Here is a 27,900-nt window from a genome sequence, read left to right as displayed (position 1 = left end):
CAGAAAGGAGTGGGATGGGAAACTGTCACCCAAGAGGTAGCTGACCAGCTGTGCATGCTTGGTTGGTGCTAACAGGAATGTCCCCTCCTGGGTCAGTGCACAGGGAAAGGAGCAGTGACCTGGGGGTGACACGTGAGGCCCTGCCAGGCCAGGGACATCTCCTGCTGTGTGTCACCCACAGGAAGCTCCGAGCAAACATGGGGCTCAGGGAGGTGGGGAAAGGGTTTGCAACACATCCAGCTCCCTGTGCCAGCTCTTTGAGCCCCGGGTTACAACACAGGGAGGCTGGGGAGGAGCTCGCCCAGGAGGAACCCCCAGTTCCGTGTCACTGACCGCCCAGGGACAGGCAGGGGACAGGCAGGAGGTGACCCCGGGGGTGTGGGAAGGGCTGTGCCTATATAGAGCCAGAAGCAAAGGTAGAGAAAGGTAGAGACAGGAGGTTCTGGTTCCTCTTTGCTCAATTCTCTTCTGGGTTGTTTTTTTTTGGTTTTTTTTTTCCCCTGGAAAGGGAATTTATTTATTTATTTCTTTATTTCATTCCCTTCCCCAGGGGGTGAGGATGGATGCTGGATCAGCCGGGTTACTCGTGACCCTCCTCCTCCTCTCTATCCTGTGGTTTCTAATCCAGAGTATTGATAAAAAGAGAAGCCAGCTGCCTCCAGGACCAGCCCCGTGGCCCATTCTGGGCAACCTGTGGCAGAAAGATGTCCTGCCCCTCTACAGGAACTATGAGAAGGTAAGAGAGGAGCTGGTGGGGCTGGATCTGCTCCCAGCTTCCAGCAGGAGAGAAAGTGTGAATGTCCCTTGCCAACTGAAAAGGAGAATTGTGTAGGTGACTCTTTTCCCACCTTTCTTTTTTCTTTTTTTCCACATTTCTTTACTCCTTTCCCCTCCCTCTTCTCCTAAATATTTATGTTAAGGCTTTCTCCTCTCCCATAAGGGACCCATGGTGCTGACCCCAACCCCTCTCTAGGCTGTGTCACTGCTTCCATCCAAATCTGGCTCCTGGAGATGATGCTTCAAAGTTCCAGAGTGGCAGCAAGATCAGATCCCCCTGGGACAGGACTGGGATCAGGACACTGGTGTCAAGGGAGAGGTGCCTCCTGTGGCCACCAGACCTTATTAAAAATCAAAGGGGTGTTTGGGGTGCAGGACCCTGGCTGATGGTGGCTTTTCCCTCTTCCCCCAGCTCAGCAGCATGTACGGCCCCATCTTCACTGTCTGGGTGGGGCTGAAGCCCATGGTGGTGCTCTGTGGGTACGAGGTGGTGAAGGGTGCTCTGCTGGACCACTCCGAGGAGTTTGGGGGCAGACCTAACATCCCCCTCATGGCACAGCTGTCAAAGGACTATGGTAGGTGTCTGGATGGCTTCTAGGCTCTGGTGCTCTCTGGGGGAGCAGAAAGTCCCCAGTGGCCATACTGGGTTCCAGTGGAGGACTCAGCACCCACGAGCTCACACATTCCCCACGCTGCAAGTCCCTCCAAGCATTCAGCCTCTTGTCTGAGGACACCATGAATTCCAGTGAGATTTGTTCTGAGTTTCTGTAGTGATCATGGGAGTGTCAGGAGGATGGAGCCAGACTTCTCAGTGGTGCCCAGCAACAGGGCCAGGAGCTGTGGGCACAGAAAGTTCAACTTAAACACCAGAAAAAACTTCTTCACTGTGAGGCTGACAGAGCCCTGGCAGGGGCTGCCCAGGGGTGGGGGAGTCCCCTTCTCTGGAGACATTCACAACCCCTGTGGGTGCTGTCCTGTGTAATGTGCAATCCTGCTGTAGCAGGGGGGATGATCCCTGGAGGTCCCTTCCAGCTCCAGTGGGGCTGGGATCCCCGGATGGATCCCTCTCCAGGATGCTGCGTGCACACTGGGGTTGTCCCTTGGCTCAGTGTCCTCCTGCTCCTCAGCTGGGCCTGGGCAGGGTCCCCCATTCCCAGGGAGGGGTGGGGGGGCAGGCAGTGAGTGGTCCCCACTGCTTCCCCCCCAGGGATCATCTCCAACAATGAGAAGAAGTGGAGGGAGCTGCGGAGGTTCACGCTCAGCACCCTGCGGGATTTCGGGATGGGGAAGAGCTCCATGTCCCAGAGGGTGCAGCAGGAAGCCCAGCACCTGGTGGAGCTACTGGAAGAACTTGAAGGTGATGTGGGTCCTCTCCAGCCTGGTCCACAGGGCAGGAGGAGGACAAGGAACAGCCTCGTGTGTGGCCCCCAGAGTGTTGAAAATGGATGAACCTGACAGGGAGGACTTGGAGCTGGTCACACCTCAGGCAGAAAGGGGCAGGGAGGTGGCAGGGTCAGGGGGGGACATCCTGCTCCTCACCTGGTGCAGGAGGTGGCAACCACCCAGGAGCTTTTTATCCCAAATGAAGGGGAAAAGGAACCTAAACTGCATGGCACTGAGAAAGCACAAGTGAGACAGAGCCCTGGTGGCAGGGGGGGTGGCAGGTGAGGTCTCCAGCAAAACCAGTCTGAGAGGAGATGGCAGCTTGGTGGCATGCTGGCTTCTCTGGTGTGCAGGGCTGGCCAGGGGCTGGTGACCACAGGGAGATGCTCTTGCAGCCCCCCAGGACATGTCAGAAGGAGCCCAAAGCTTCTCCCTGCCCCAGGCCTGAGCATTGGGATGGGGTCTGGGAGCTGGGAGGTGGAGATAGGAGCCTGAGAGTTGAACCTGGTGGATTCAACCAGGGCTCAGGGGATGGGGGCTCGGAGGGGGAGGAAGGGCACTTTCTGTGGTGAAGTAGGTAACTAACTGGTGACTTTCTGATGCCTTTCTTGCCTCTTCTGGGGCTGTAGGAAAGGCCTTTGAGCCAATGATGATGTTCAGACACGCGGTTTCCAACGTGATCTGCTCCGTTGTCTTCGGCAGCCGCTACAGCTACAGTGACAGGGACTTCCTGGAGCTCCTGAGCACCATTGGGAGCTACATCAGCTTCTTCCTCTCCCCCATCGCCATGGTGGGTGTCCCTGCTGTGCTCAGCACCCTCCTGCCCAACGGGCTCGGGCAGTCAAGGGATGCTTCTTGGCTTTGATGGGACCCCACGGCTTTGAGGGAGGGTGCAGGAGGCACCCAAGCCCTTCTGTGCCTTCTCCATCCCCAGGTCTACAACACCTTCCCCTACATCGTGCACCACCTCCCAGGACCACACAGGAAAGCCCTGGCCAGGTGTGAGAAGCTGAAGGATTACATCCGAGGCAGAGTAGAGCATCACAAGCTGACCCTGGATCCCAGCTGCCCCCGGGACTACATCGACTGCTTCCTGCTGAAAGCTGAGAAGGTAGAGATGGTGCAGAGAGGGGGGAAGGCTGCCCCTGCAGCAGGGATCATCACCCAGCTGGCACTGACACCCCAACCCCACTGCCTCCTTGCAGGAGAGGAGCAGCCTGGAGAGAATGTACAGCAGTGAGGACTTGGTCATGTCAGTGTTCACCCTCTTTGGGGCTGGGACAGTGACCACGAGCAACGCCCTGGTCTTCTTCCTCTTGATCCTGTCAAAATATCCCCATATTCAAGGTAAGGGCAGTGAGATGGGACTGCTCCCTGTGCCTGAGGAGCTCATGCTGTGGAGAGACCCAGGTCCAGAGGTTCCCATTTGAGGGAAGTCCAAAGATCACCTCGCGTGGGTCACCCAGGGGTGAGATCCATCAGACAGACACCGAGCAGAGGGATCTGGGCACCTGGTCCCTGTCCCTGCCTCTGCTGATGGCCCAAGCCCAGCCCAGGAGAGATACCTTGAACCTGCCTGATCCAGGGATGTCTGAGGACAGAGACCTTATTTCTGGTCTCTAGGAGGGGTTGTACACCAGGTGGCTCCTGCTCTGCTCCTTTGGCTCCAGGACAGGACCAGTGAAGGGCAAGCACCAGTCCCCAGGCTGGCTGGGGTCACAGGGCAAACTGGTGCCATTCAGCAGCTCTCCCTCCAACCCTGGTGGAGTTATCACCATCCAGACAGGCTGGCAGCAAAGCCTCGTGGCTTTTTGCCTTTTAAAATTGGTTGGAAACAAAAGTGCTGAGGTACTAACAGGCTAACTCCTGTTCTGACCTCTGCTGCCAGAGTGGTTCCAAAGCATGTTTGTCACTAGGGTGATGTATAAAAATATAAACATAGATATATGTAATTTCACCTGGGCCTGCCTTGTCCCCAGCCAAGGTCCAGGAGGAGATTGATGTGGTGGTGGGTGACAGGCGTGGTCCCAGCATGGAGGACAGGCTGAGGATGCCCTACACCAACGCTGTGATCCACGAGCTGCAACGCTGCCAGAGGACCCGGATCGAGAACTTCCCCCGGATGGCCACCCAGGACATCGTGTTCAGGGGCCACACCATCCCCAAGGTGAGCCCGGTGGCCCTGGGCTCTCTGTGTCCGTAAGAGGAGGGGTTGCAGGGGAGCTTGGGTGACATTTGCCTTTGCCCCTGGACTATTTGTTCACTCCTGAAGGTCCCACTCTTTCCCAATCCTTGGTGGGGAGATAACCTTTCAGAGGAGTAGGGGGAGGTGGATGCTGCTGCTGGCTCTGCCCTCACCCCCCTGTCCCTCGTGTCCTGGGTGGGAAACACCAGGGAGATGTGCAAGGGGTGGTGAGGCTGAGCCCACCCTGGCACGGGGCCAAGCCAGCTCCCACCTCCTTGGCAGAGCCCCCCCCAGCATGGGGTTTGACCACAAGAATGTTGTACAACACCCACCCCCAAGGAACCTCTCCCTCCATTGGACTTGGTGCAGGGAAAGGTTGGTTTTTTTAGGTAAATCACCAGGAAGAACTCCATGGTTTCTGTTTCACAGGCTGCACAGAGAGCACCAGGAGCACAATGACCCCAGGGTCATTGCTCCAGGGGTCTCCACAACAGGCATGGTGCTGGGTGGGCATCAGGCTGTGGGGCCAGCACCCCCCCAGTGCTCCCCACTTGCTCCTCCAGCTCAGCAGAGCCCTGGCAGTGATGTCCCCCCCTCCCTCTCCCACAGGGCACAGTGGTTATTCCTGTATTTTCTTCTGTCCATACGGACCCAAGTCAGTGGGAGAAGCCCAAAGAAGTCAACCCAAGCCACTTCTTGGATGAGAATGGGGAGTTCAAGAAGCACAAAGCCTTCATGGCTTTCTCCACAGGTCAGTGCTCAGCCCTGCCCACAGCAGCTCCTCTCGTGGGACCACCAGCACCACTATCACTTGGCACCAAAATTATACCCCTAATGTTCATATAATAATAACAACATTAATCATATATAATCCACACATACTAATAAACAGGATATTTGTTCAGCCTTGAGAAGAGGAGGCTTAGGGGAGACATTATTACAATGTTCCAGGAGTTCAAGGGGAGCTACAGAGATGATGGAGACTCCCAATTTCCAAGGAATCTCATGGAGAAGATGAGGGGCAATGGGCACAGGTGGCTCCTGGGGAGGTTCTGGTTGAACACCAGGAGAGTTTTTTCCCCATGGGGACAGTCAGACCTTGGAATGGTCTCCCAGGGGAAGGGGTGGATTCCCCCACTCTGGGAAGTTTGGAGTCTCAGCTCGAGGGGTGCTGGGACACCTCACATCAACAATAACATGAGAAGGGTTGGAGCAGGGGATCCTGGAGGTCCCTTCCAAGCTGACATTCTGGGATTCTATACAAGCTTTCTGCTTCTCCTTTTGTGCTCTTTTCCCCCCAAACACTGGGTGAAGGCCTCAGCAGGGTGCTCTCCCTCCCTCTGTGTCCCCAGGGAAGAGGATGTGTCCTGGAGAGGCTCTGGCACGCATCGAGCTCTTCCTTTTCCTGACCACGCTGCTGCAGAGCTTCACCTTCCAGCTGGCTGAGGAGCACAAGGAGATGGATTTCTCCTCCCTCTGGCTGGAGATAGAGAGGAGAGCCATTCCTGGGAAGTTCTTTGCTCTTCGGCGCCCCGTGTCCTGCTAAGCAGAGAGCAGTGAGGAGGAGGAGGAGGAGGAAGGGGCCCAGGGACCTTCCCCTGAGGGCAGAGCAAGCCATGGCACCAGGCAGGCAGGAGGGTCCCTTCAAGCTCCTTCTCAGAGAGCTGCCAGGCATCCCTGCCACCAACTCCATGGACAAAGGGGCTCCCAGCTCCACATCCCAGTAACACAAGGAGGGCAGCACTGATTTTCTCTGGTTGAACCTCCGGTTCCTACGTGGCTGAGCTGTCTGTAGCTCCCCAGCTCAGCTGGGCACTCCCTCGTTTTGGTACTTCTGAAATAAAAATAACCATCACAGCTGGCTGGGGGTGTTAGTAGGGACACTTGTGGGGCCTCCTGGCACAAGGCTGGGGATGCTCAAGCTTCCCTGCCCTTCACAGGCAGCGTGGCACCCAGCTGGGACAACCGAGGTGAAAAGTGTGTGTGTGTGGGGGCTGTCTAAGGTTTTTGCTTCCCTGCTTTGCTCCCTCTCTAAACCCAAAGTCTGTGACACTGCAGATCACTCTCCCTCTCACCCCTGCATCCCACCTCTGGGGTGAAACCCTCAGGGACTGCCACAAAGCTAAAAGATGACACCTAGGGGGAATGTGCTGCAGGAGAGGGGTGCTGTGCTTGGGAAGCAAGAAGTGTTTTGCCACCAAAGATGCTGCTTCCTTCTCAGGGTGCTCCATGTGTCTGATGTTCCTGAAATGCTTTAACCCCCTCTCCACAAGCAGAGATTTCTCCCAAGCACACCCCAGCCTTTATTCCACAACACTGGGACTCCAAAGAAAAGTTTGGTTTTTTTTCTTTAAATCCTAGAACTTTCAGGGTTGGAAGGGACCTTTAAGCTCATCCCATGGGCAGGGACACCTCCCACCAGCTCAGGTTGCTCAGAGCCCCATCCAGCCTGGCCTTAAAAACTTCCATGGATGGATGGGGCTCCCAGCACCTCTCTGGGCAACCTGTGCCAGGGTCTCACCCCCCTCACAGGGAAGAACTTCTTCCTAGCATCCAATCTAAATCTCCCCTCCTCTACTTCAAATCCATTCCCCCAGGTCCTATCACTCCCTCACTCCTGAATGCCTCTGGAGGAGAAAAAGGACCCTGGCATGTGGCCACCCAGTGACCTGGGCTCCTCTTCCCACTAGTGAGCAGCTGGGGGTGTCCCCAGGCTCTGGAAAACCAGGATGTTTCCCATTGCATCCAGTTCTTCCCAGTACAAACTTCCCAGATGCAGGGCTGGAGCTCTGTATCTCCTCCTGGGGCATCTTCATCTTTCCCAGGTTTTCTGTGCCCCAGGACAGACTCAATCAGGAAAACATTCCCTTTGTCCCAGCTGATTCCCTTCCCCAGCTTTAACCTTCCAAAGAATCTGACCCATCTGAGGAAGTTATTGCTTCCAGACATGAATCCTGCTGGGAAGGGCTCCTGGGGGCTGAGCCCCTGCCTGCACCAGGGATGGGCAGAGCAGCAAAGTGCTTCCAGCTGGGGCAGGATCACAGCTTCCCAATAAAAGGGGCTGAGGTGCAACCCAGAGGAGCCGGAGCCGGAGCCGGAGCCGGAGCCGGAGCCGGAGCCGGAGCCGGAGCCGGAGCCGGAGCCGGAGCCGGAGCCGGAGCCGGAGCCGGAGCCGGAGCCGGAGCCGGAGCCTCAGCCTCAGCCTCAGCCTCAGCCTCAGCCTCAGCCTCAGCCTCAGCCTCAGCCTCAGCCTCAGCCTCAGCCTCAGCCTCAGCCGGAGCCTCAGCCGGAGCCTCAGCCTCAGCCGGAGCCTCAGCCTCAGCCTCAGCCTCAGCCTCAGCCGGAGCCTCAGCCGGAGCCTCAGCCTCAGCCTCAGCCTCAGCCTCAGCCTCAGCCTCAGCCTCAGCCTCTACCTTGCTGGCCCAGCTGCTGGGCTGTGCTCTGAGGTCCTGCAGGTCAGTGTTTCCCTCTGGCAAGCCTCAGGTGCCAGCTCAGCTCTGTGTGCCCCTCTGGGGCTTTTCTGGGAGGTGCTGAAGTCCGGGATGTGCTCCCAGCTCTCCCCTTCCCCCTGGGCAGGGTTTGGGTTGGGGGCAGTGGGGCTTGGGGACTCTGTGAAGCTTAAGCCTGGAGGCAATGGGGGATGCTGTGGGGGTCCCAGGGCTGGTCTGGGAGGGTGATGTGTTAGCAGGGTGCTTGGGTGGTCATGTGGAGAGGTGGCTGCTCCTTCCAGAGACTTTCTGGAGGTGAGACTGGGGGTGTCCAGGGCTTCTCTCCCCCTATAACACCAGTTTCTTAGTGGTGGGTTCTGGCGTCTCAAATGGACTGTTTGGCAAGAAAATATTGTGTCCTTGATCTCAATATTATATAGGGAGGGAGGAAGAGTTTCTGTGCATGGAGAGTGAGATGCATCCCTGGAAGGAGTTGTGATCCCTTCAGCAGGGAGCTCCAAGATTTGATTTCAGTTAAGCAAAGAGCAGCTGGTAGCTGGACTTAAAATTGGTGAAAAGGGGTGGATTTTGCACTAACCAGTTCTCTGTGGCAAGAAACCAGCCCTGAGCTGGAGCAGAGTGGCTGCAGCTGGAGCCCTGCCCGTTCCTTCTCCTGCCCTGCTCCTTGCACCCATCCTTGCCAAGGGTGCCCTTGGGGAGGTCCCAGTTTATTGCTGCCTCCCTGGGCTGCTCTGCAATACTCTGTATTTTCAAAAGCTTCTTTTATAACCCAGTTAATCCTCCTACCTTCTCCCAAATGATGGCTGAACCAGCCTTTACTCCTATGTGCGTTTTTGACTGATTAGATGATAAAATTAAGTTGTTGGGTTGGTTTTGTTTTTTTTTTCAACCCGGGGAAGCTTGGGAGTCAGGAAAGAAAAAAAAAAGAAAGGTGTCAAGTCTTTTGTGCCCGAACACCTTTTGGATCAGTACTTCCATGCGTTGCCTCTGGGCGTCAGTGTCTGCAAATCAAGCGGTGCCCAGAGGCCGGTGATGCTCCCACTTCCCGGGCACTTTTCACACCCATTTGCTTCCCTTTCCCCCCGACTGATGCTCCGGGGGCTCTGTGCCCCCCTTCCCTTCCCCCTGCGGGTTCTGGCGGGGGAGGCGCAGCTATTCGGGGCAATACGGGCGGGAGCTCGGAGCATTACGGTACCGGGGGTCTCCTAGCAGCAAGGACGCGACGGGGATGGGCGGGCAGGGGGGGGGGCTGCGGGTCCAGCCGACCCCCGGGAGCAGGTCAGGGGCTGCGGGAGCCCCGGGGGTGTGGGAGGGAGCGGTAGGGACCCCCGTGGGTGCGGGGATGGGGCAGAAACCCGGGACCGAAATCCGGTACCGGGAGGGGTCCGGCCGGAGGCATTGCCGATCCCTGGGGGTTTTGCCTTCGGTGCCTGCTGAGGTTTTTTGGTGTAGGAAAGGCCTGGCTGGGGATGTGAGGATTCCCCCACGCTCCAAAAATCCTTCCCGGGTCCTCCTTCCCCCTGAGGAGGCTGCGGAGCGGCTGCGGGACACGGGAGCGAGCGCTGGGCAGGAGGGTGACACCGGGGGGGGGTGGCACTGAGCCCTTCCCGGCAGGGTCAGCACCCACTGAGTACCGGTTGGGTGTCCCCCTGCCCTGGGGAAGGACAAGTGCTCGGGTTCCCTGCGGTCAGGGGATGCTGAGATGGAGGTGATGGGCCCCAGGTTCCCTTGGGTGACCCGCAGCAGGGCGGTGGCTCCTGGTGCTGCTCTGGTTCTTCCCCTCTCCAGCAGGAATTTCATTCCATGTGGCAAAGCTTCCCGAGCAGGCAGTCCCACAGAAACTGCCCGGCCAGTGGAATGGTTCCTGGCAGTTTTAGCCCGGTGCTGTTTGATGTTCTGGTTGATCCCGGTGTGGGTCAGGTCTCTGATCTTTCCAGCTGCAGGAAATATATGGCCAACACCCGGGGTGAGCAGAGGTTGTGAAGGGCTTGGGATGCTCCTGGCAGCAGGAGATGGGGACAGATGGGATTTGGACCCGGCAGCTTTATCCTGAGCCAGCACCCGGGCAGCCTCTGTGTGTGCCCCAGTGTCCAGCAGTCCTGTAACTCAAGGGATCATGAAAAGGAAGAGGAATATAGCTTATAATGGAGTGGAGATGGCAACAATGTCATAAAAAAAAATAATCCTAAAACCTTCTTTAAATGAATTCTGTGCAACATACCTCGGGTGGCATGGTTGTGAATATTTTAAGTAATAAAGCTATGCTACAGAAAGGACTGATGGGAGTAATTCTGCATGGATAGAGGAGATGGAATGAAGAATATAGCATAATTTATTTATTAGATACTTAATGTACTATTCTAACTTCTGCAACCCCTTAACTCTGCTCCCTACTGTGACTGTAAGGTTTAACTCTTTGCTTCATCCCTCCAGAGCAAGATGTAGCTGGATCATCTGCTGAATCCTAAAGCTGTGTCCAGCTGCCCTCAGCCCAGTGCCTGGGTTCCATTTCCCCTGTGGTCTGCCAGCACTCCTTCTGCAGGAAAACCTCATCTGCAAGAACTGAGCAGCTTAGTGAGCAAGGTACCACTTCCTGAGGACTTAACACTGGGAGGAAAATACCCATGGTGTTCCATGCCAACAACACCACAACCCCATGCAGTGCTACAGGCTGGGGACAGAGTGGTTGGAGAGCAGCCAGACAGAGAGGGACCTTGAATGGCCAGGAAGCTGAACATGAGCCAGCAGTGTGCCCAGGTGGCCAAGAAGGCCAATGGCATCCTGGGCTGGCTCAGGAACAGCGTGGCCAGCAGGTCCAGGGAAGGGATTCTGCCCCTGTGCTCAGCTCTGGGGAGGCCACAGCTTGAGTCCTGTGTCCAGTTCTGGGCCCCTCAGCCCCTCAGGAAGGAAATTGAGGTGCTGGAGCAGGTCCAGAGAAGAGCAAGGAGGCTGTGAAGGGATCCAGCAGAATTCCTGTGAGGAAGGGCTGAGGGAGCTGGGGGTGTTGAGGCTGGAGAAGAGGAGGCTCAGGGGAGACCTCATCACTCTCTCCAACTCCCTGAAAGGAGGTTGGAGCCAGGGGGGGGTTGGGCTCTTTTCCCAGGCAACTCTCAGCAAGACAAGAGGGCACAAAGGGTCTCAAGTTGTGCCAGGGGAGGTTTAGGTTGGAGATGAGAAAGAATTTCTTTCTGGAGAGGGTGATCAGGCATTGGAATGGGCTGCCCAGGGAAGTAGTGGATTCTCCGTGTCTGGAGATCTTTCCAAAGAGCCTGGATGTGGCACTGAGTGCCATGGGCTGGGAACCACGGGGGGAGTGGATCAAGGGCTGGACTTGATGATCTCTGAGGTCCCTTCCAACCCAGCCCATTCTATGATTCTATGCCAAAGCATTCACAGACAGCACTGCTTAGGAGTAATTCTGTTCTGGGTGTCTATGGGGTGGGATAAAAGCATGGCAGAGCGTGGAAATAATGAGCTGGAAAGTTCAGAAGTGCCATGCAAGAGGAGCTGGTGCCATTCAGCGGATGCTGAGCTTTGCTCTGGGTTACCTCCCAGGGTTGCTGAGGTGCAGACAGGATGCTCTGAACAAAGAGATGGGAGCTTTCCTTTTGCTGAGGAAGATGTTGTTCTCTCAGGTTTAAGGTCTTCCACCAGCACAACCTGAATTTCAAAGTGTAACCCCTCCGGGGGGGGGGCTGTGGTTTGGCAAAGGTGTCAGAGACACCTTTGGGATGTGGATATCAGCCAAAAGTCCTGCTGTGAGAAGGGTGTTACCTGTGTTTACCCCTCTGCTAGCTGGAGGGCAATAGAAATTTGTTACCCTTTCTTTCCTTCTGTGCTGTCGTGACCTGAATCGTTTTTACTGAAGAAAATGGGATGGCTAAAACTGATAGCCTTTGTCCCAGGGTCACTGGTGAGGCTGGACATCATCATGAGGACATGGTCTTTTTCCCAAGAATAAAGGTGTCAGGCCTTCTTTTTTGTTTGTTTGGTTTTTGGAATGGCATGGGTACAATCCTTGTCCTGCAGCAAGATGGATTCCCACTTGTTTCATGCCAGAAATGCATGTCCTTGGCATGAGGGTGCTTTGCCATTCCCCTCCAGTCAGCCTCCCCCACTGGTGCCTGCTGGAGGCAAAGGGAACAAGGTGTCACCCTGTGTCCCCAGCACCTCCTGTGGCCCTTTGGAGAACTGGATTTTCCAGCAGGGCAGTGGGCAGAGTTGTCCTTCCTCCCATCTCTGTCCTCAGCCCCTCCTGCTGTCACACATCCTCCTGAAGGTTTTCAGCATCCTCTGAAGCATCCAGTAGCCAAGGGATGTGGACAGGAGTCAGAGCAGCCCCTGCAGTCCCTCCCTAACAGTGTTGTTGTTAATTGCCCCCAAAACACCAAGCACTTCCTAGACTGCTGATTAACCATTGCAGGTAGGAGCAATGTGGCTCCAAAACGTGGAGTGCCCCAAGCAAGAGAGTCCTGAGGCAGAGGACAACTCCTCTGCTGTGTCCTTAGATGATGAGCAGGATGACATCAGGGTTTCTGCAGCTCTTCAGTCCCTCTCCAATGCCAAGCCCTCCAAGGACTTAATCTGCAGCTTGCCACCTCACCTCTCCATGCACATCCTAGGTAAAGCTCCTCTGATTTTTCCTGGGTGCTGTGCAGCCTCTGGTGGCAATGGGGGAAAGCCAAGCTGCCTCTTTAATTTCTCAGGGCTTTTGGATCAAAAATCCCTCAATGTCTGTGCTGCTGTGAGTAGCTACTGGGCTTTCCTGGTCAAAGAGGTGAAGAGGGAACGTGCATCTCGAAGCATGGTACAGGACAGCATCCAGCAGCTGCAGGTGGGTGCCTGGGCTTCTGCTCTTATCATGCACTTTAAAACATGCACTTTTAAAACTTTAAAAGGGTGTTTTAAACACTTTAAAAAGTGTTTTAGGATCCTGCCCAGGCTATCAGATGGAGATACCTTTACTAGAGGCCTTCTCCCAGTTCCTCCATCTGCAGAAGTGAGTTTAGGTGTTCGTCCTGTCACAAGGAAGCACCCCAGACTAAGAGCCTAAAAATGGAGCAAAAAATTCTTGTGATCAAGAAATTGGAGTTTGGCCACGAGTCCACATTCTGTGGTAGCTGAGTGGAGCTACCATGGCACCCTGAGGCAGCTCCAAAATGAGCTTTAGTGACTCCATGTAGGAAGATGGAAATGCTGAGTTTTCCTGGGAAACTGGAGCTGGTGGTTGGGATGCAGCAAAGCAGAACATGTAGGAAAGGTTTGTCCTGCCAGAGACCAAGTTCAGGGGAATGGTAAATCCCCCAAGAGACAATGCTAGGGGTCTTTGCATGCTGCAGTTTGTGAAGAGAGCACGGACATCTCAGCTCTCAGCATTTAAAGAAAGCTTAATGGAAGATCTTGCACATTAAAAATAAATCTTGGTGAAGGTGTTGGGAGTCTCCTCTCTCAGTGGGTGTGGGTTCTGGATCGACCAAGTGCTCACCAAAGGTGACATGTGCTTTGAAAATTCTTTTCTGTTAAAATAGAAAAATTGTGCAGTTTATTAAAGCTTAAGATTAGGCTTTGGAAAAAAGAACAAAAAGCAATAATTTTTCTCAAGAAGTTAAACCTTATAACAACAAAAGGGTAAAAGCAGGTCTCTTAGCAGCAGGGCAGTGTGTGGGGGTAGCTTCAGCATCCCCTGGAGACGCTGGGACATCAGCTGGAGCAGCATCTGCAGTGACTCTGGTGCCTCTGCTGCTTTGTTGCAGGGCTTGTGCCCCAGAGGAGCAATCACAAACTATGCTAAAACAGTCCCTGTGGCAATCCCACAGCTAAATGAAGATGGTGATGTTATTGAAAAGAGAGAGGACAACTGGGGAAGGGAGAAAAAGGTATCTTGGGAGGTGTTTGGGGAGGGTCTGGGGGGTTGGGAAGTCAGGACAGTGAGTCTGGGGGTGCTTTGCTCTGCTCCTGCTCCTGCCTTGCACTGCTGGGAGCAATTTGTCCCCAGGGCTTGCTCAGCACACTCTGGTGTGGGAGGGAATCTGAGCCTTTGTCCCAGGGTGACTGGTGAGGCTGGACAGCATCATGAGGACATGGGTTTTTTCCCAAGGATAAAGGTGTCAGAATGGCATGGGAATAATCCTTGTCCTGCAGCTAGCAGGAAGCTCCTGCTCTCTGGGTGTTCTTAACCAACACTTTGTGTCTCTGTTGCTCTCACCACTGTTTTGGGGGACATGCTGTTCCACACCATGGAATAGTGAGGCATACTGCCCTCCCCGAGTTACTTATCCCTGGTTTTTCTTCTCATCAGGAGGAGGAAAACAATCTGCAGGCAGCCTACTATGATCTGGAAACGGAGACAATCCAGCTGGAAGAAAGAAATATCTTCTGTAACTCCTACAATATTCAGGTTCTCATGGATCAGTGAGTAAACTGCTTGCCTCTAGGGCTAAACAGCAGCTTCTGGAATCCTGTCCCATTCCTTGCAACCCTTCCGTGGGAATGCATGGCTGGAGAAGGATCTCTCAGCATCAATGTTAAGAAAGTCTCTGTTGCATCCATTTATTTTTTATATATATAAAATACCAGAAGTTATTAATGAGAGGACAACGGGTAAAGATTTTAAAGTGAAAGGGGGGAGATTTAGGTTAAATATTAGGGAAAAATTCTGCACTATGAGGGTACTAAGGCTCTGGAAAAGGTTTCCTAGGGAGGTTGTTGATGCCAAATCCCTGGCAGTGTCCCAGCCCAGGTTGGATGGGGCTTGGAGCACTCTGGGCTGTGGGAGGTGTACCTGCCCATGCAGGGGGGTTGGAGCTGGGTGATCTTTAGGATCCCTCCCAATCCAACCCATTCAATGAGGGTCAGTGATTCCCAGTGCATCCCAGGGGATCAGGGCCAGGAGAAGCCCTCTCCCCTCTGGAACCTCCCCCTCCAGATCCAAACTTGAGTCTGGAGACCCATGGAACTGGGCTGTGGTGCCCTGCAATGGGTTCACCTTTTTTTTTTTTTTTTTTTAGGGTATTGTCTGTCAGGTTGCTCACTGAGCACCACCAAGCCTCAGAGAAATGTTTGGGACAGTCTCAGGCCTCTTAGCATAGAATCATAGAATTGGCTGGGTTGGAATGGACCTCATCAAGTCCAACCCTTGATCCACTCCCCCCGTGGTTCCCAGCCCATGGCACTCAGTGCCACATCCAGGCTCTTTGGAAAGATCTCCAGACACGGAGAATCCACTACTTCCCTGGGCAGCCCATTCCAATGCCTGATCACCCTCTCCAGAAAGAAATTCTTTCTCATCTCCAACCTAAACCTCCCCTGGCACAACTTGAGACCCTTTGTGCCCTCTTGTCTTGCTGAGAGTTGCCTGGGAAAAGAGCCCAACCCCCCCCTGGCTCCAACCTCCTTTCAGGGAGTTGCAGAGAGTGATGAGGTCTCCCCTGAGCCTCCTCTTCTCCACCCTCAACACCCCCAGCTCCCTCAGCCCTTCCTCACAGGAATTCTGCTGGATCCCTTCACAGCCTCCTTGCTCTTCTCTGGACCTGCTCCAGCACCTCAATCTCCTTCCTGAGCTGAGGGGCCCAGAACTGGACACAGGACTCGAGGTGTACTCGAGGTACTCCTGTCCCTCCAGCTCCTGGCTCCTGTCAGCCAGCTCCAGCTCATCTCAGCCACTGTCTCTCCCCCAGGTCAGACCAGCAGAGAGTAATCCATTACAATGGTGGAAACTTGGTGGCTGTGGGCTCTGCAGACCGAAAAGTGAGGCTGCTTGGGATGGGGGGAATGAAGGAAGTGCCTCCTGGGACAGCAGGAGTGAAAGAAGTGTCTCCTGTGCTCTCTGGCCATGCTGGGAGCATCAGAGCCCTCATCCTCAGTGAGAAGAAAGGGTTTGTCCTCAGTGCCAGCTTTGATCTCAGCATCAGGTGAGCAGCTCTGGGGCTGTGCTGGGGGTGCCAGCCCCGTGGGGACTCCAGGGAAAATGGAAGGTGGATTATTCCACTCCAGCCTGCTGGAATCCTCCATCTCTGAGTCCTGAGGAAAGGGCAGTGGATAAGGGAACACAGGACAGCTGCTCTTCCCCAGTTCCACCCAGTACTGAGGGATAAACCAGGCAGATGCAGCGATGCTCAGGTTTTCCTAAAGTGCCTCAAAACCCCAGATTTCAAATAAGCACCTGCAGTGAGATTCTGGCACTGCTGCCATCAGCATGGGGTTCAGGGAGCCCAGGTGAGATTTTAGAAGGTCTGTTGTGCTGTGACAACCTGGTACCTGCTGTGCAGCTGGGTGCTGCACCCTGAACCAAGGGCTGGAGGTGCTCAGCTTGCACATTTATCACTAAATCCCAAGAGCACCATTTGGGGGATGCCAAGCTCAGCAGCAGGTTGTCTGGCTGCAGCACAATAATTGCACAACTTCATCCAAAGTAGCTTCTACACAAGGGGAAGGAGTTTGCACTGATGGAGGCTCTGACCTCCCTGCTCCAAGAGGGCTGGCTCTTGAAGGGTGGGCTGCACATCTCCAGGTGAAGCCAACAGAAATTATCCTAGTAAAGAAAAACAACCTCCAAGCTCTGGGTGCTAAGGGGAATGGAAGGGAACCACCCCAAAGGGGAAATCCAGCTGTGTCTTGCTGTGGTTGGGAGGGGGAAGAGCAAACATAGAGGTGGAAATTTAACACCAAGTGTGACTTGATCATTCCAGATCCTTTGAGACCTTTGTGGGATGACTCCTGATTTTAATCTAGTTCAGCCTGTTAAGTAGGAAATAATGAGTAAGCCATCTGTTGAGTTAATCACTGCCTTCCCTTTTCTGTTGCTCCCTATAGGTGCTGGGATATCTACAGTGGTGCTTGTGTGAAAATCTTTATTGGTCACTTTGGGACCATCACCTGCTTGGATCTGCATGAAGAGCAGTTTGTGTCAGGAGCCAAAGATGGGATGGTGAAAGGTGAGAGGCAAGGGCAGGAGGTCCCCTGAGCAGGGCAGGGGGCAGTGAGCAGGGTGAGATGGGCAGTGAAAATAAACCTGCATGGCATGGTGAACCTCAGTGCCTCAGTTTGGCTTCCAGAGCAGCCTAAGCTGTGGACACATGCACACCCCAGGCCTCTGTGTCACTGAATAAACACTTGTTATTTCTGGTTTTATCCAGATAAATTTGTGGCTACAGAGCTGCAGCAGCCTTTGGGAAGTGGGACCAACTTCCAGCTTTGCCAGAGGCTTCTTTGTTATTGGCTTAGAGAACACAGGTGAAAGAGTTGTGCTGCTCTCTGGACTTTGTATTTAATATTTTTACTCCATAATTATACTTCAAATCAACCCTTGGCTCCAGGCAGAGCTGCAGGTAGCAGGCACAGCTCTAATTCCTCCCATCTCTTAATTCTTGTTGTACTCAGCAAACCTGAGCACGGGGGCAGATGTGGTTTTAATATTTCTTCCCTTTGCCTCTAACAGTGTGGAACCTGAGGAGGGGGAAGTGCCTCAGGACCCTGAGGCATGGCAGTGCTGTTTGGGCAGTGAAAATGGGCAGCACCCACATTGTCAGTGGGTGTGAGCAAGGGCTGGTGAAAGTCTGGTGTGCTGAAACGGGCACTCTGCTCAAAGTAAGTTGGATAATTTGGTGCTGAGGGGTCTAAAAACCTCCCCTGCTCATTTATTGTAGCTTTTGGCTTTTGACAAAGGCCTTCTAAAAAAAAAAAAAAATCATCCCCCCAAAATCAAACCCAAATCCAAAGCAGTCTAAACTGCAGAATAATTTGTAATATAAAAGCTGATTTGCAAAAAATTTGCCAATTTAAAGCCCAGGTTTGGTTTGTCCTGCCTGACCCCCAGCATTACTTGTTCTCTGTGGACACTTTAAGCTGTTCCTGGGGGGGAAGGATTCAGAAGCAGGGCAGAGGGTGGGGGGCTGACTGACTGACAGCTCTGCGGGTGGGGGGCTCAGCTGTTGCTCCAAACTCTGCAACTTGCTGACAGCCCTGGTACCAGGTGATGAAGCTGAAGCAGCTGGAGAGGCTTCTCTGCAATTTCAAGGTTGAGTCCAGAATTAGTGTTAGTCCCCACTTGAGAGTTCTTTCTACCAGAGAGCTGCAAATTGAGGTGCAGCTCAACTGGAGGAGGTCCCAGCTCAAGCTGAGCAAAGCTGCAACTGCTCCCAGCTCAAGCTGAGCAAAGCTGCAACTGCTCCTTGCACCCTGGGCATCCTGGAATGGATGTACCAAGGTACAGCACCACCTATTCAGCACCTGTAACAAAGGTGAGAAATGGAAGTTAATCCCATGACAGCAGCTCCTCATCAGCAGCAACCCCAGAGCATTTCTTAAATGACTACAAAACTAAGTTGTCCACAAGGAATATTGGTCTGTACATTACAATATAGTCCATGGGGCTGTTGTTATGCATCTTGGCAGATTTTTGAGAGTGTTGAGCCTATTTCTTTTACTTTGCAGACATTAGAGGGGCATCAAGGCCCAGTGAAGTGCTTGTCCTTTGATCAGTGGCACCTGGTGACAGGAAGCACAGATGGATGTGTCCTGGGATGGAGCATGCTGGGGAACCTGAAGAGATGTCTGACAGCTTTCCGCCACCCTAAGTAGGAACTGGCTGTGTTTCCAGTTGTAGTCAGCAGCAGTAAATCTGTAAAAGAAAAACATCTCCCCTAGAGGAACAGAAAGTGCCCTCATTTTCAGTCCTGGTATTCAAAAATATTATAAGTGTGCAAACTGTAGCATTATATTGGTTTAATTTCCTTTCCTAGCCAACCAAATGAAATTTAAAACCCAGGAGATGGCCACAGCCCCACTGGTTGCTGTGAGAAAGCACTGAGTTTGAGTTTGGGCAGTTTGGAGGTGAAGGATACATTTCAGAGCTTTAAAATGCCTTGATCAGGTCCTCAGCTGAGCTGCTGAGGGAGGGTGAGCTCTGCAGCCCCTCCGAGACAAAAGAGGTGAAATCCTGGTGAGTGTCCCAACACTGTCACCTTTTCAGGGAGGTTCTGACTGTGGAGTTGCTCTACCTGAGGGTTATCAGTGGCTGTGCTGATGGAATGATTCGTGTCTTTAACTACCTGACTGGGAGCTGCCTGAAGGTGTTGATGGCCAACAGCCACCAGGACCCTGTCTCTTCTATCTACCTGGCAGGAAACAGGTTGGTGCCAGCAGTCTCTGAGCAGAATGAAGTTGACAACGTTGTAGTTTAAGGAACTGTTGGGTGTTTCCTTTCACCATCCTTCCCACAAATGAGTTTTCAAGGGGCTCTGCTGTTTGGCTGCTCTGATAACTGCTCTGGTCAGCAGTGCTCAGCCCAGTGTACAGCCCTAACTCAAGATCCAGACCCAGCTCTAAGGCTGAATCAGGATTCCCATTTAAGGGGCTGGGGAAGCCCATAAAAAGGCCTAAAAAAAAACCTGTTCAGAGACTGAGTTTTAAGCCTTTAAACAGCAAAGATATTTATTTTTGGATCCGGGGAACTCCCAGCCCATGCTGGACAAAGAGTTCCAAGGGTTAAGGAAAGGGTTGAGGTATTTATACAGTAAAAGGGGAGGTGACATACATATTCATAAGTTTGCAACATCTAATTATAATATTCATGACAGGCAGAGTCTGGGCGGAGATGTCGGGGGGGTCTTTGGATGAAGTAAGAAATCTTTCTCTCTCCTGTTTTTGATGACTTCATCTTCTTAATTGGACCCTTGCAATAATTTCTCCCTTATCTGCTGGTTGTGGCTGCCTCATCCTGTCCCATGCAGGTGTTCCCACTCCCCCAGTGCCCAGCTAGTGCCTAAATGGCCTTGGCAGTGCCTTGTTTTAAGAACAAGACTTCCATTAATTATCTCTGAGACAGAAGTTAATCCCGTTAGGGTCTTGTATTGGTTACATTGTTCTAGTGGGAAATTCATGTCTCAGCTGCTTTGTTCACTTCTTTCTCAGTTTAACCCTGAATTTTACTGGTTATGAATACAAACTCATTAACATATAGTACAAGTTTTAATTATACATAAAGTAAATTCACACAAACAGCTTGGCCTGATCTCCTCTCCTTACAGGAGTTAGTCCTGTCAGGATCTTTCTCTTTTTCACTGGGGAATCAAAGCCTTTACCTGTTCCCTGCTCTGCTCATGGAAAAGCCTCCCAGGTTCCTTCCCTTCTGCAGCTCCAAGGAAGAGGCAGCTCCCGGTTGTTGACTCTGTGTGGAGGCTGAAGCCCTGCAGTGTCACCAGGGCTCTGACACTCAGCAGTGGGGGGGTTGTTAGGAGGAAACCCCCAAAACTGCATCCCCCCAGGTGCTGTGCACCCCTCCAGCTGGGGTATCACAACCTGGCAGTCCCCAGGTCCTCCCAGCACTGCCCTCATCTTGCTCATTGCTGGCACTTTGCATTTAAGTCTCATTATCTTTAGATAATTAAGATATTAGGATATTATATTTAGATAATTAAGATATTAAGACTAATTCTCTTGAAGCTAATTTTGCTGTAGAGCTGAATACAAAGAGCCTCAGGGAGCTGCTCTGGGGTGTGAGTTAAATGTCCAGTGTCTGCCTGATGGGAATTCCTCCTGCTTCCCAGGAGCAGGGATGGTTCTCTGGGATCTGTTGGGGTGCCCGGGGTCTGGTTTTGCCCAGAGAGAGGCAAAGTGGGGTTCAGGGAGCAGCTGCTGTGTGGTGTTACCTGTGCTGACTTGCTGCTCCTCTGCAGGATGGTGATCAACTCCCCAGGCAGTGTGCTGATGTTCCAGTTTGAGGATGTCAGCTGGAATTACACCTTGGATGCTGACTTGGAGGTGGTGGGGAAGAAAAAGGAGTTAAAATGTCCAGTGTCTGCCTGATGGGAATGATTCCTCCTGCTTCCCAGGAGCAGGGATGGTTCTCTGGGATCTGTCCAAGTGCCCGGGGTCTGGTTTTGCCCAGAGAGAGGCAAAGTGGGGTTCAGGGAGCAGCTGCTGTGTGGTGTTACCTGTGCTGACTTGCTGCTCCTCTGCAGGATGGTGATCAACTCCCCAGGCAGTGTGCTGATGTTCCAGTTTGAGGATGTCAGCTGGAATTACACCTTGGATGCTGACTGGGAGGTGGTGGGGAAGAAAAAGGAGTTAAAATGTCCAGTGTCTGCCTGATGGGAATGATTCCTCCTGCTTCCCAGGAGCAGGGATGGTTCTCTGGGATCTGTTGGGGTGCCCGGGGTCTGGTTTTGCCCAGAGAGAGGCAAAGGGGGGTTTCAGGGAGTTGCTGCTGTGTGGTGTTACCTGTGCTGACCTGCTGCTCCTCTGCAGGATGGTGATCAACTCCCCAGGCAGCGTGCTGATGTTCCAGTTTGAGGATGTCAGCTGGAATTACAGCTGGGATGCTGACCGGGAGGTGGTGGGGAAGAAAAATCAGGAGAATGGATCCTGCCAGGGAACACCCCTGCAGCTGCAGGCAGCACCCCCCTGCCAGCTCCTCAGCCCCCTGCAGCACCTTGCCCTGCAGATGCAGAGCACCCAGCAGCTGGTGAGGTCCTGCTGGGCACAGGGACACCCAGCACCCAGCTGGGGGACACCTCAAGGTACTGAGTGTGATGGGAAGGTTGGGGGAATCATCCCCAGCACCCACCACCATCTTCACCTTACTCAAAATACACTTTTTTTTTTTTTAAAAACCTGCAGCCTGGTAGATGTGCTGTTGCCTTTCAAAGGTTTTTTTGTTTTTTAAGGGTTTTACAGAACCTTTTGTACCTTTTTAGAAAGGTCAGATAAGAAAGCAACACTTCTATCCAGACAGGCACTGCCATTTTCCAGCTAATAAACAGAAATGAGGAACAACACTCACCTTCCTGCAGCTCCTGACTCTGTGCTTGAATGATGTGTTCCAAAATATTCCAGAGAGGATTCAGGATCTGCCCCCCCAGGAAATGCAACTGCAGATGAACAGCCACATTTGACATTGTAACATGGAGATAGCAGTGCTTTTGTTTTAAAACAAAACAGTGTTTTAAAACACTGTTTATTTTTTTAAAAAACAGTTTATTTTTTTTTAAAAAACCAGTGTAATTCACAAATTTCTACAACCAAACTGCACATTGCAGGGAAGCTGATGGGCTGGGAAAGCTTTGATGCTTTTAACCCCATCAGACACCACCCCCTCTGCAGTGCTCAGTAAAAGTTCCTACAAAAGTTTGTAGAAAATGGAAAGAAAGAGGGTGTGCACTACACTTTAGTGGCAAAACCGTAGGGGCTGTGCACACATGATATTAAAAAAATCAAGCCTGTCATCTGTGAATTCTGGGAGGCTTTCTGCTCATGAAATATCTCCTGGATTAGTTCTAAATGCCTAAAATTTTAGAAGCTGTGATAAGAGGCAAAACAAGAGCCAAAAGACTTGAAATCCCTCCAGTGGTGAAGATTTTATTTCAGCAAAGTTTAAGAGATGCCTTTTTCTGCTGTTTTTGCAGCTCTCTGCTATGAACAGCTGAAATCAGCAGTCTGGCAGCACAAGCAGAGGTTTCTCAAGATGAAAAAGGATTTGCACGTTCAGGCAGAGGTGAAGAAAAAACTTCTCAGTGCTGGCCCTGCCCAGCCCTGTGCCTCTGCCTCGGAGAAGTCAGCAGGAGCAGGGGCTGGCAGGGGCTCTGCCCAGCTGGGGAGGACAAGAAGTCTTCAAAGTACAGCAAAGAGAAATTAATGGATTAAAAAAAAAAAAAAGGATCTAGGATCCTGAAGGAAAGGTTTGCAGGGGGAGGAGAGCTCACTCAGAGACCACGGTGACTCCAGGAGATGCTTCAGCTCAGCACAATAAACAGCATTGTTCTCACTCACCCTCTCTCTGCCCTCCAAGTTTTTTTGCAGTCTTTTTTCCTCTTCTTGAAGATGTCAGTGAGGGCACCCACCTGGACAGCAGATTAAATTGTATAAATAAATATTATTCTAGCATTAGAAGCCTCAACACTCCAGTCCAGCAACACATCAAGGGGCCTTTCAGCAGCTGCTTGGGTTTGAGATGGGTCTGGGGAAGGCCCCAGGGGGTGGTGATTAATTTTTAGTTGTTTATTTTCATCTTGCCTTCAACAGCCAAACCCTGGGGTTCATAGAACCATAGAATTAGCTGGGTTGGAAGGGACCTCAGAGATCATCTAGTCCAACCCTTGACCCACCGGAGCAGTTGCTAGACCATGGCACTGAGTGCCACATCCAGTCTTTTGTTAAATGTCTCCAGGGATGGAGAATCTCCCACCTCACCGGGCAGTCCATTCCATAGCCTGATCACCCTCTCCGTGAAGAAATTCTTTCTAATATCTAACCTAAACCTCCCCTGGCACAACTTAAGACTGTGTCCTCTTGTCTTGTTGAAGGTCGTCTGTGAAAAGAGTCCAGTTCCCACCTCGCTACAGCCTCCTTTCAGGGAGTTGTAGACAGCAATGAGGTCTCCCCTGAGCCTCCTCTTCTTCAGGCTGAACAGCCCCAGCTCCCTCAGCCTCTCCTCATAGGGCCTGTGCTCGAGTCCCTTCACCAGCCTGGTTGCCCTCCTTTGGACCTGTTCCAGGACCTCTACATCCTTCTTAAACTGAGGGGCCCAGAACTGGACACAGGACTCGAGGTGTGGCCTTACCAGTGCTGAGTACAGGGGCAGAATCCCTTCCCTGGACCTGCTGGTGACGCTGTTTCTGATACAGGCCAGGATGCCATTGGCCTTCTTGGCCACCTGGGCACACTGCTGGCTCATGTTCAGTTTCTTGTCAATGCAGACTCCCAGGTCCTTTTCTGCCTGGCTGCTCTCCAGCCACTCTGTCCCCAGCCTGTAGCGCTGCATGGGGTTGTTGTGGCAGGCCAGGGAAAAATAACAGCATTTGTCCCCCAAATAAAAAGTACAGGCAGGAAATAAAAACTAAGTGTCCGTGGAAAGCTAGGAGGAAGTAATGAGCATTCAGATTTGCTGCTGAAAGCCATGTGGGTTTGGGAAGAGGGAGAGGGGAAGGTGGAACCTGGTGGTGAGGACACAGGGATCAGAGCACAGGGAGTTTCCAGGCAGCAAGGATTTCCTGCTTAGCCACGGGAGGGCAGCTTCTCACAAGAAACCAGGCACAGCTTCAGCACAATCCTCTCTTGGGAAAAAAAAGAAAATCTACTAGAGGAAACCTGGTGGAAAAACATCATGGAGAGGATGAGGTCTTTTCAGTCATGGAATCCCAGAGTGGTTTGGGTTGGAAGGGACCTTAAAGCTCCTCCAGTGCCACCCCTGCCATGGGCAGGGACACCTCCCACAGCCCAGGGTGCTCCAAGCCCCATCCAACCTGGGCTGGGACACTGCCAGGGATGGGGCAGCCACAGCTTCTCTGGGCAGCCAGGGGCTCAGCACCCTCAAATTAAAGAATTCCTTCCCAATGTTCAACCTCAATCTCCCCTCTCCAAGTTTTAACCCATTTCCCTTGTCCTCTCCCTACCTCCCCATGTCCAAAGCCCTTCCCCAGCTTTCCTGTAGCCCTGCAGGTATTGGGAGGTTGCTCTGGGGTCGGTGTTGTGGCCATGCTGAGCTGAGGACTGGATCGTCCTGTTTGGAGCCAACAAATCCTCTCCCTGCAGCTGTGGGCTGCTCGGGCACCGACTGCCTTCCTGCTCATAGAATTTAATAGAATGGGCTGGGTTGGAAGGGAGCTCAGAGATCATCAAGTCCAACCCTTGATCCACTCCCCCCGTGGTTCCCAGCCCATGGCACTCAGTGCCACATCCAGGCTCTTTGGAAAGATCTCCAGACACGGAGAATCCACTACTTCCCTGGGCAGCCCATTCCAATGCCTGATCACCCTCTCCAGAAAGAAATTCTTTCGAATCTCCAACCTAAACCTCCCCTGGCACAACTTGAGACCCTTTGTGCCCTCTTGTCTTGCTGAGAGTTGCCTGGGAAAAGAGACCAACCCCCCCTGGCTCCAACCTCCTTTCAGGGAGTTGGAGAGAGTGATGAGGTCTCCCCTGAGCCTCCTCTTCTCCAGCCTCAACCCCCCCAGCTCCCTCAGCCCCCTCAGCTCCCTCAGCTCCCCCAGCTCCCCAGCTCCCTCAGCTCCCTCAGCTCCCTCAGCTCCCCCAGCTCCCCCAGCTCCCCCAGCTCCCCCAGCTCCCCCAGCTCCCTCGGCCACCCCGGCCCCCCCGGCCCCCCCGGCCTCTCCCCCTCACTCCCTTCCCGCTCTTTCCCCCTCTCTCCTCAGGTAAATAACGGACACGTCTCGTACTCCCCGCCCTCAGCGCGCACGCGCGGGAGGGGCGGGGCTGCGTCGCAGCGCGCATCGGGATTGGTCGGTGGCTGTCACGTGAGCGGCGGTAGGCGGAAGTGAAGGAGCTTCCGCCATGCAGCGGCAGGTGAGGAGCGAGGGGGGAAGCGGCGGCGGGGAGGAACGGGAGGGAGTGTTGGGGGGTTTGGGGTCGGTACAACACGGAACCGCCCCGGATCGATGGAGACTGCGAGGGAAGGAGGAGATGGGCTGGGCTGTGGCGGGGCTGTGCTGCTGGTGTGGCGTTGGGCAGCACGAGAGGCCCGGGGGGTGCGGATGATCCCTGCAGGTAAATGCTGAGGGGGGAATGGCTGTGGGAATGGCTGCGGTGCGCGGTGAGGAGCTCGAAGAGGAACGAGAGATGAAGGATTCCCCCCCCTCCACCCCTTCCCTGTTTGGGAAGTGAAGCCGGGGTGCAGGAAGGGCCCTTGGGCTCATCCTGTCAGGTCGTGGAGGTTCCCGAAGCACAGATGACAGCAGAGAACAGAACCCAGTTAACTCCATTCTTCTCCTCTGGATGTGATTCGGTCTTCCTGTTCCTCCCCAATTCTTTGTGATCTTAAGGTGCTGTCAGAACACCCTGGGGAATCAGAACTCTCCCTGCTTGAAGCTGCATACAGATTCTCTTGTCTGCTGTAACTCTTTGCATCTGTTCCTCCCTCCAGGACAGCAGTGATGACATTGAGGATGTGTCTCTCTTTGATGCAGATGATGATTTATCCAGAAGATCAAAGAAGTCAAAAATAAGGTCAGTAGGCATGGAATTTCTAGATGAGTTCTGGGCTGAGGAGAGAGGGAGGAAGCACTGCCATGGAGCATTAAAGCATGGAATAGCAGAACCCCTTTTCTCCTCAGTTAGAGGGTGACTTCTGGGTGATGTTTAGGGTGTGTTTGTCTGCCTGTGGGAGGGATCTGCACTGAGAGTGACTCTGGCTATGGAGGTTCTCACTCTCTGGTCCCTTCTCCCTTCCCAGTCTGTGGCTCTCAGCCTCCCAGTACCTGAGGAGAGCCTTCAGGAGAGCTGGGGAGGGACTTTACCCAAGGGCATGGAGTGATAGGACAAGGAGAAGTGGTTTCAAACTGGAAGAGGGGAGATTCAGGTTGGACATTAGGAAGAAATTCTTTGTTGTGAGGGTGCTGAGCTCCTGTCCCAGGTTTCCCAGAGAAGCTGTGGCTGCCCCATCCCTGGCAGTGTCCCAGCCCAGGTTGGATGGGGCTTGAAGCACCCTGGGCTGTGGGAGGTGTCCCTGACCATGGCAGGGGTGGCACTGGGGGAGCTTTAAGGTCCCTTCCAACCCAAACCAGTCTGTGAAACATGAAATGTCCTGGTGCAGTTGGCCCAGCTGCCTCCTTCCTGGTTCTGCCCAAAGTCCTGCACAGCAGAGCCCACACAGAGTGACTCTGCTGTCCCTGGCTCTGGGCTCTAGGTTTTCTATCTGGAAACTGCAGAAATGGGAAAAGAAGGGCAAGGCTGCTGTGCTGAGGGGTGGCAGCTTTGCTTCAGGGGCATTTCCTCTCTCAGAACCCATTTACATTTAATTGAGAAAGATTTCTTGATGTTGGGCAGGAGGTGAAGCTCCCTGTGCCCTTCACATGGGGTCTTTGCCTCCCTTGGAGCCTCCCCTCAGTTTTTTGCTCATATTTTCAGCAGCTTCTGCACCCTGGGCTCAGTTGTGAGGCTGAACCTCCCCCTGGGAGATGTCAGGGGGTGACCTGGGCCCTGTCTTTTCTCTGAAACTGTTTCAGCTGAGTTGGAAAGAGCTGTGTCTGTTCTGTCTTTCATTCCAGGCACCCAATTGCATCATTTTTCCACTTATTCTTCCGGGTCAGTGCCATAGTTGTGTATCTGCTCTGTGAGCTCCTAACCAGCAGCTTTATTGCCTGCATGGTGACAATTATCCTCCTCCTGTCCTGTGACTTTTGGGCTGTAAAGGTGAGTTCCTCTGCTGCAGTTTGTTGGGTTTTGGTTTTACTGTGTGAGAATCAGTGCAGAAAATCCCATTCATGTCACCCAAAAATAAAAGGAGGTTCTGTGTGCCTCTCCAAGTCAGACCTGAGGCACCTTCATATCTTGTGATGTCCTGCAGAGACCTGAAAGAACATTTCAAGCCTCTGTTTGCCTGGCTTGTTTTTGAAAAATCAAAGGGAGAACATCACTTTGTAACCACCAGGAATAAACCTGGCTTTGGATTGTTCTGAGAACTTGTTCATGTGCTGGGTGTATCAGAAGTCTGACTGCTGGGGACATCAGGGCTCTGTAATCTTTTCCCAAACGTGGGGCAGGTGAGCAGCCCAGCCAGCTGAGCTGTGGCCAGGGGTTTCTCTGAGCAGGAGATGGAAAGCTCAGAGCTCTCCTTCTCTTCCAGAATGTCACAGGGAGGCTGCTGGTTGGGCTTCGCTGGTGGAACCAGGTGGATGATGATGGGAGGAGTCACTGGGTATTTGAGGCCAGGAAGGTAAAGTTCTTCTCTCTCCCCTCCCTCTTCTCCCCTCCCTCTTCTCCCCTCCCTCTTCTCCCCTCCCTCTTCTCCCCTCCCTCTTCTCCCCTCCCTCTTCTCCCTCCCTCTTCTCCCCTCCCTCTTCTCCCCTCCCTCTTCTCCCCTCTTCTCCCCCCTCTTCTCCCTCCCTCTTCTCCCTCCCTCTTCTCCCCTCCCTCTTCTCCCCTCCCTCTTCTCCCCTCCCTCTTCTCCCTCCCTCTTCTCCCCTCCCTCTTCTCCCCTCCCTCTTCTCCCCTCCCTCTTCTCCCCTCCTCTGTCCCTCTTTTCCTCCCCCTCTGCCCCTTTTTCCTCTTTCTTCCCATTCTCTGTAATCTCTCTTACTTGGAGGTTGTGCTTGTGGTAGTTTGTGCAGAGCAGACATTTAATGCCAGCCCCAGATCTGTCACCACTGTTTCTGG

The 27,900-nt window shown here is 53.2% G+C and overlaps 3 protein-coding genes across 3 annotated transcripts in view; all 3 read left to right on the top strand.

Annotated features, from left to right (window-relative positions):
• The first annotated feature begins 471 nt into the window (after positions 1 to 471).
• Positions 472 to 6,202, top strand: LOC103533894 (cytochrome P450 2C5). The gene is made up of 9 exons (XM_030461885.1): positions 472 to 736; positions 1,190 to 1,352; positions 1,985 to 2,134; positions 2,790 to 2,950; positions 3,095 to 3,271; positions 3,366 to 3,507; positions 4,140 to 4,327; positions 4,955 to 5,096; positions 5,698 to 6,202. The coding sequence occupies exons 1-9, from the start codon at positions 560 to 562 to the stop codon at positions 5,889 to 5,891; spliced, it is 1,494 nt and encodes a 497-aa protein (XP_030317745.1). The 5' UTR covers positions 472 to 559; the 3' UTR covers positions 5,892 to 6,202.
• A 6,024-nt stretch (positions 6,203 to 12,226) lies between these two features.
• On the top strand, positions 12,227 to 25,067 carry CDRT1 (CMT1A duplicated region transcript 1). The gene is made up of 11 exons (XM_030462122.1): positions 12,227 to 12,416; positions 12,501 to 12,628; positions 13,548 to 13,670; positions 14,063 to 14,205; positions 15,471 to 15,704; positions 16,606 to 16,727; positions 17,231 to 17,379; positions 18,226 to 18,368; positions 18,764 to 18,922; positions 21,040 to 21,256; positions 24,942 to 25,067. The coding sequence occupies exons 1-11, from the start codon at positions 12,227 to 12,229 to the stop codon at positions 25,065 to 25,067; spliced, it is 1,734 nt and encodes a 577-aa protein (XP_030317982.1).
• Positions 25,036 to 27,900, top strand: part of LOC103533896 (Golgi apparatus membrane protein TVP23 homolog B) — a 5,466-nt gene continuing 2,601 nt past the window's right edge. The window contains exons 1-4 of the mRNA XM_030461691.1: positions 25,036 to 25,092; positions 25,670 to 25,752; positions 26,793 to 26,937; positions 27,371 to 27,460. Coding sequence (XP_030317551.1) covers positions 25,081 to 25,092; positions 25,670 to 25,752; positions 26,793 to 26,937; positions 27,371 to 27,460 — 330 coding nt within the window. The 5' untranslated portion in view covers positions 25,036 to 25,080. The remainder of the gene's footprint in view (positions 25,093 to 25,669; positions 25,753 to 26,792; positions 26,938 to 27,370; positions 27,461 to 27,900) is intronic.

This window comes from Calypte anna, chromosome 18 (genome assembly GCF_003957555.1).
Source record: "Calypte anna isolate BGI_N300 chromosome 18, bCalAnn1_v1.p, whole genome shotgun sequence".
NCBI classification, from domain to species: domain Eukaryota; kingdom Metazoa; phylum Chordata; class Aves; order Apodiformes; family Trochilidae; genus Calypte; species Calypte anna.
This window is presented reverse-complemented; position numbering and strand designations above follow the sequence as displayed.